Below are 7266 nucleotides of genomic sequence, written 5' to 3'. Positions count from 1 at the left end.
GCGTTTTTTCCTCTGAGATATCTCAGATATGAAGTTTTTAATTCTTCAACTTTTAAGAGATGCTAGATTCTTGTAATTTTCTTCATATTTCTTACTTTCCTCTCCTTTATGTTATCCCAAAATTCACTGTAGCTGCTTTAGTTATGCTTTAGAGAATCAAAACTAAATAATCATATGCTTGGTTTAAATGTAAAATTTCAGGTGATCCACCTGACATCATTTACTTTTATGATGTAAGTGATCTTCACTACATCTATTTCTGACCTTCATCAAATTTTACAGCCTGTACAAAGAACTGTTTTTAAAGATTTGAGTCTTGGGTTGTATTCACCTGGATGAATTGTGTTAAATGCTCGATGTCAATGAATTAAAATATTTTGAATTATTATAATATTAATATAAAAGCAATAATCATGAAAAGCAAAAACTAATCTCAACAGAATACAAGTAGGCATTCATTTTCTAAACGTTAAAAAAGAATACCTGTAATTGCCCTTTTTTTTTACCCAATTACAGAAAATAAAAGAGAGCTTTAAAAAATGTTATGCTATTTTTACATTTAATAAGTTATCCATTCCAGTTTTCTGGAAATACAGGAGAACAAAGGAACAGGTTAAATGACACCATGAGGAAACAATCAGACAAATTCAGAATGTAGGACATCCTACAGGACAACTGGTCTGGACACTTCAAAAAATTCAGTATCATAAGGAGGTCTTCTCTAGAGGAAATAGATGTAACGCCTGATACAATCATAAAACTTGGCTAAAAAACAAATTTTATAAGCCATTCCTTATAACAAGTGGTTAAGAAAGTAAGTGCATTTGTAAAAGGAACTCAAGAGTGAATATTAACCCTTATTAAAGTTGAAGGAAATTGAGGAAGGATAATGGAAGGATAATTAATGAGATTTAATAGGAACTGGACTTTAGATAATATTATGGAATTATTAATTTTGTTAAGTGTGATAGTAGCATTATAATTATGTGAGATAATGTCCTTACTCAGGAGATATTTAGAGGCAAAGTGTCATGATGTCTTCAAGTTACTTTCAAATGTGTCAGCCAATAAAAGGGATATGTGTGTGTAGAATAAAACATATAGATAGATAGAAGAAATATGGCAAAATACAAACAATTTTTAAATTTGGATGGAGAGTAGAATTATATTTGTACAGTTCCTTTTAATTTTTCTATATATTTGAAACATTTAATACAAATATTTGAGACTTTATTTTTTAGAGCTGTTGTAGGTTTAACAGAAAATTGAGCAGATAGTACAGAGAGTTCTCATATGCCCACTTTCTCCCATTCACAGTTTCCCCTCGTATTAACATCTTGCATTAGTGTGATATATTTGTTATAATTGATGAACCAATATTGATCCATTATTATTAACTAAAGTCCGTAGTTTACATTAGAGCTCACTCTTTATGTTGTACAGTTCTATGGGCTTTTACAAATGCATAGTGTCATGTATCCACCATTAGAGTATCATAAAGAAAAGGTTCAGTGCCCTCAAATCCACTGCATTTTACCTCTCGATTCCTCTTCCCCTGCCCCCAGGAACCACTGACCTTCTTAATGTGTCTATCCTTTTGCCTTTTCCAGAATGTCATGTAGTTGCAATAATAGAGTATGTAGGTAGCCTTTTCAGACAGGCTTCTTTCACTAAGCAATATGCATTTAAGTTTCCTCCATGTCTTTTTTGGCTTGATAACTCATTTCTTTTTATCAAATATTATTTTAAAACACAAAAAGACAGAAACTTTAAAAACCTAACAACAAACATCCAGCATATATATACCTTATTTGACACCTGATTTAACAAATTATCTCTATAAAGACATTTTTAAAAGATAGGAAAATTTTCAGTGTTTACTGGGTACTTTATATTATGAAATTATTAATGTTGCTAGATGTGATAATTGAATTTAAGTTATGTTTAAAAATGCTCTTATCTATTAGAAAGGAAAATAAAAATATTGACATTCACAAGAAGAAATTATCCAGCTATTTTCGGAGATTTTCATGTGACTCAAACACATCAAATTTCATGGAATTGTGAAATGGGACTAGTGCAAGAGAGAAATATGTGTCAGGAGAATATTTCAGTGTCCAGGAGAATGTTCTCATTTGAATTCTGTGCTTTCCCTGGGTCTCTATACTTTTTGGTTGGGCCTGAGCATGAGGATGGTAGCCTAACCACCATCCAGATGCTCACATGCCTGAGCTCTGGAAAAAAACTGGGAACTTCCTAGTCAAAGCCTTCTTTCATCCTAGGACTGAAGTTACTCTCTTCCAGTTTCTAAAATTGATTTTTGTCCAGTTTAAAAAGAGCTGATTGGATGGTGAGAAAACTGGAATGGAAATTCGTCTTTGATTGCCATGTTGTAATGAATGCAACGGAAAAAGCCTTTCCAAACACAGATAAGACTTCGGTACATTGAGAGAGACTACTTGGAAATATTCCATTTAGATTGCCATCGGACTGAAAGAAACCTGTGGGGTTTTCTTAATGTTTTGGATAAAATAAACACTTGGAAAGGACGCAGGGTGGCGCTGCAGCATTAGAAGTAGAAGGAGGAAAGCTACCAGCCGGCGCTCCTTTAGCCAGATGCGCTGCTAAAGAAGCAAGCAGGAAGGGGAGGCTTTCTAAGGCGGTCGCTCCGGGAAATCAGGGCCCTAGGCGTCTCCACTTACCCCCAGTATCTTCGAGATACTGGGAGATAGAGACGGCGACAACGCAAGCCCGAGCTGGGTCAGATTTGCTGAGACCAGAAGGCGATGGAGGCCAAAGAGGGAAAGGAACGCTCTCTGAAACAAAGGCAAGTCTTGATGTTCTTTGTTTTGCTGGGCGTAGCTCAGGCTGGTTCCGAGCCTAGGCACTATTCAGTGGCTGAGGAAACGGAGAGTGGCTCTTTTGTGGCCAATTTGGTCAAAGACCTGGGACTAGAGGTAGACGAACTAGCTGCGCGGGGGCCTCGGGTCATTTCCAAAGGGAGAAAAATGCGTTTGCAGTTGGATAGACAGACCGGGGATTTGTTGTTAAATGAAAAACTGGACCGGGAGGAGCTGTGCGGCCCTACCGAGCCCTGTGTACTGCCTTTCCAGGTGTTATTGGAAAATCCCTTGCAGTTTTTTCAGGCCGAGCTACGAATTAGGGACATAAATGATCACTCCCCGGTTTTCCTAGACAAAGAAATAATTTTGAAAATTTCAGAAAGTATCACTCCCGGAACTACTTTTCTAATAGAAAGTGCCCAGGACTTAGATGTAGGAAGCAACGGTCTCCAAAGTTACACAGTCAGCCCCAATTCACACTTCCATCTTAAATTACAAGACAGTGCCGATGGCATGATATTACCACAGCTGGTGCTGGACAAAGCGTTGGATCGCGAGGAACAGCCTGAGTTCAGGTTAACCCTCACCGCAGTAGATGGCGGGACTCCACCCAGGTCTGGCACCGCCCTGGTCCGCATTGAAGTCTTGGACATCAATGATAACGCCCCAGAGTTTGCAAATCTGCTCTATGAGGTGCAGGTCCCGGAAAACAGCCCGATTGGATCCCAGGTTGCCGTCGTCTCTGCTAGTGATTTAGACATCGGAGCCTATGGAGAAATATCTTACGTATTTTCCCAAGCCTCTGAAGATATTCGCAAAACTTTTCGAATAAATGCAAAATCGGGAGAACTCCTTTTAACACAGAAACTGGATTTCGAATCCATTCAGACTTATACCTTAAATGTTCAGGCGACAGATGGTGGAGGCCTTTCTGGAAGTTGTGTGGTGTTCGTCCAGGTGATGGATTTGAATGACAACCCTCCTGAACTGACCATGTCAACACTCATCAGTGAGATCGCAGAAAACTTGCAGGAGACCATAATTGCTGTATTCAGTGTTTCAGATCCTGACTCGGGAGACAATGGAAGAATGGTATGTTCCATCCAAGATGATCTTCCTTTCTTCCTTAAACCCTCTGTTGACAATTTTTACACTCTAGTGACAAACACAGCCCTAGACCGAGAAAGCAGAGCCGAGTACAACATCACCATCACGGTCACTGATTTGGGGACACCCAGGCTGAAAACCCAGCACAACATAACCGTGCTGGTCTCCGACGTCAACGACAACGCCCCGGCCTTCACCCAAACCTCCTACACCCTCTGGGTCCGCGAGAACAACAGTCCCGCCCTGCACATCGGCAGCGTCAGCGCCACAGACACAGACGCAGGCGCCAACGCCCAGCTCACCTACTCGCTGCTGCCGCCCCAAGACCCGCACCTGCCCCTGGCCTCCCTCGTGTCCATCAACGCCGACAACGGCCACCTGTTCGCCCTCAGGTCCCTGGACTACGAGGCCCTGCAGGCCTTCGAGTTCGGCGTGGGCGCCACGGACCGCGGCTCGCCGGCGCTGAGCAGCCAGGCGCGGGTGCGCGTGCTGGTGCTGGACGCCAACGACAACTCGCCCTTCGTGCTGTACCCGCTGCAGAACGGCTCTGCGCCCTGCACCGAGCTGGTGCCCCGGGCGGCCGAGGCGGGCTACCTGGTCACCAAGGTGGTGGCGGTGGACGGCGACTCGGGCCAGAACGCCTGGCTGTCGTACCAGCTGCTCAAGGCCACGGAGCCCGGGCTGTTCGGCGTGTGGCCGCACAACGGCGAGGTGCGCACGGCCAGGCTGCTGAGCGAGCGCGACGCGCCCAAGCACAGGCTGCTGGTGCAGGTCAGGGACAATGGCGAGCCGCCGCGCTCGGCCAGCGTCACGCTGCACGTGCTGCTGGTGGACGGCTTCTCCCAGCCCTACCTGCCGCTGCCCGAGGCGGCGGCCGAGCAGGCGCGGGCCGACCCGCTCACCGTCTACCTGGTCATCGCGCTGGCGTCGGTGTCGTCGCTCTTCCTCCTGTCGGTGCTGCTGTTCGTCGCGGTGCGGCTGTGCAGGAGAAGCAGGGCCGCGTCGCTGGGTCGCTGCTCGGTGCCCGAGGGCCCCTTTCCGGGCCACCTGGTGGACGTGAGTGGCACCGGGACCCTGTCCCAGAGCTACCAGTATGAGGTGTGTCTGAGGGGAGGCTCGGGTACCAGCGAGTTCAAGTTCCTCAAGCCGATTCTCCCCAACTTCCTTGCTCAGGGTGAGGAGAGGGTTAATGAGGCAAACCCCAGTTTCAGGGATACCTTTGAATCCAATTAACTATTAATTACAAGGATTACTGAGCCAACTCTCAGTTAATTTGTGGAAAGTCCTTTTTTACTGCCTTGCACATTGGGGTTGTTTCTTTTCATTTGAAATGTAACTGTCTTATTCCTTTTCAGTGCATGTTCCTGGTGTTTCTAAATGTGTTGCTTTGTGGTATAATGAATGCAAATTTTCTTCATATTCTTATTGTTGATAAGGCTCACTAACTTAATTCGATTTAAAGTGTGAAAGTAAATTTTGCATTTTCAGAAGTCTTTAACTTTTGGTTTAGAGCTTCTTTTTCCGAACTCACGTCCAGAGTTCCTAGGTAATTTTGCAGTCCTGCGTTTTTAAAGATTTGCTATGGCTGCATGGGGTTATTCTTTTTCCGACCCAGAATATTTGTGTTTGTACATTGTCTTTGGCTAGTTTAACTTTTAACTATGAACTCACTTTGGCTAAAACCATTAGCATAGGTATAGTCATGAATAACAGAGCACTCTCTCACATTTTTCTAAATGTATATTTCCTTAAAGTGTCTATAATGAAAATTATGATTCTTTAGAGAGCATGAGAACCTTGACTGTTGGATTCCCCAACCATTCACATTAGAAGTGCTCAATAAATCAACCACTAATATTCTAAACTGTAGTTAAATAAATAGCATATGGCCAGTCATTTTCAAAGACATGCTAATTCTTCATGCTTTTTGTTTCCAAAAAAAAATTTGAACCTGTTTATTACAATCCCTTCTTTTAAAAAATATATTTTAATTATTAGAAACTATTAACTTTGAACACTTGATTAAAATCCAAAAGATTTGAGGGCATATTTGTTTTTGTCCTTGAACAAATTTTAGAAACTTTAAATGTAGTTTAGCATTACATTTCTCAAAATTTTCTGGAGCATTTATGATTCGATTGGAAATAAACCCAATATTTTTGGGGAAAATATTTATCCAGCTCTGCCCATTCTTTTTTCTTTTTTGCACTGACTACTACTTTTCCCATTTCAGTTTCCTAGACTTTTCAATGCTTTTTCGGTGCTTGAGTTATGTTTCTCAATAGCTCCCCATTTATTGCATGATTACCACTATGACTGAAAGATTGTAGGTTCTTAATAAAATTTTTGAATGACCATTGAAAGAAGAAGGGTCTTTATTTCACCTGTGATAGATTGCTATTTAAATATACTAAAATACAGGACAAAATTTTGCTGGAACTAAATGTTCTCTGATGTATAAAGAATTATATATATAATTTTTGGTTACTAATTGAATTGATCACTGTTATTCAACCATTATCCAGTCACAGTCGCTGGGGTCTCTTTCCTTCAATATGTTTTTCCTTTTCTCTCCTTGCTTAATTTGAGTCTCCTCTCCTGCCCATTAGCTTAAGGAATACATATGGGGAAATTGTGTTTTCAATTTTATAATTTAAATTTCCTTCTAGAATTCTCTAAATGATTCATCCAGCTATATTCCTTGCAGTTCAATGATTAATACGTACATTAAAACACAATTATAATTCATAATGTTTTTCAGTCTATCTTTAGATTTTTCCATAATTTTATGTTTATTTGAATGAGCTATGCTATTAAAATTGTGAATTGAATTTTATGAATTGTAAATGTCTCATTTTGAGAGTGGCATTGGCATAGCGCACTATCTTGGTATCAAAAGTCCTTCCTCTGGGGCTGGCCCCATGGCCGAGTGGTTAAGTTTGCATGCTCTGCTTTAGTGGCCCAGGGTTTCACCAGTTCAGATCCTGGGCACAGACTTAGCACTGCTTATGAAGGCATGCTGAGGTGGTGTCCCACATAGCAGAGCCAGAAGGACCTACAACTAGAATATACAACTAGGTACTTGGGGACTTTGGGGAGAAGAAGGAAAAGAAAAGGCAAAGAAGATTGGCAGCAGATGTTAGCTCAGGTGCCAATCTTTGGAAGAAAGAAACAAAAAGTCTTTGATCAACCAACTTATTACCTGTAAGGATCTTGGATGTGTCACATAATTTCTCTCCCTCCAAAATGATAACAACAGCTATTTGAATAGCTTGCAGTTATGATCAAATAAGATAATATAAATATAGTTTCAGGT

General features: G+C 41.5%; 1 protein-coding gene across 1 annotated transcript; it reads left to right on the top strand.

Annotated features, from left to right (window-relative positions):
* Window positions 1-683: 683 nt before the first annotated feature.
* Window positions 684-5369, top strand: PCDHB2 (protocadherin beta 2). The gene has a single exon (XM_008519678.2). It carries the CDS (start codon window positions 2787-2789, stop codon window positions 5181-5183), a length of 2397 nt encoding a protein of 798 aa, XP_008517900.2. The 5' UTR covers window positions 684-2786; the 3' UTR covers window positions 5184-5369.
* The last annotated feature ends 1897 nt before the right edge of the window (window positions 5370-7266 follow it).

The sequence above is a fragment of the Equus przewalskii genome, chromosome 13, assembly GCF_037783145.1.
Source record: "Equus przewalskii isolate Varuska chromosome 13, EquPr2, whole genome shotgun sequence".
Classification (NCBI taxonomy): domain Eukaryota; kingdom Metazoa; phylum Chordata; class Mammalia; order Perissodactyla; family Equidae; genus Equus; species Equus przewalskii.
Note: the sequence above shows the minus strand (reverse complement) of the source record. Positions and strands in the feature narration are given on the sequence as shown.

Bases quoted from the DNA above. Each gene is read 5' to 3' on its own strand.
- PCDHB2 (XM_008519678.2), top strand. From the start codon at position 2,787: ATGGAGGCCAAAGAGGGAAAGGAACGCTCTCTGAAACAAAGGCAAGTC.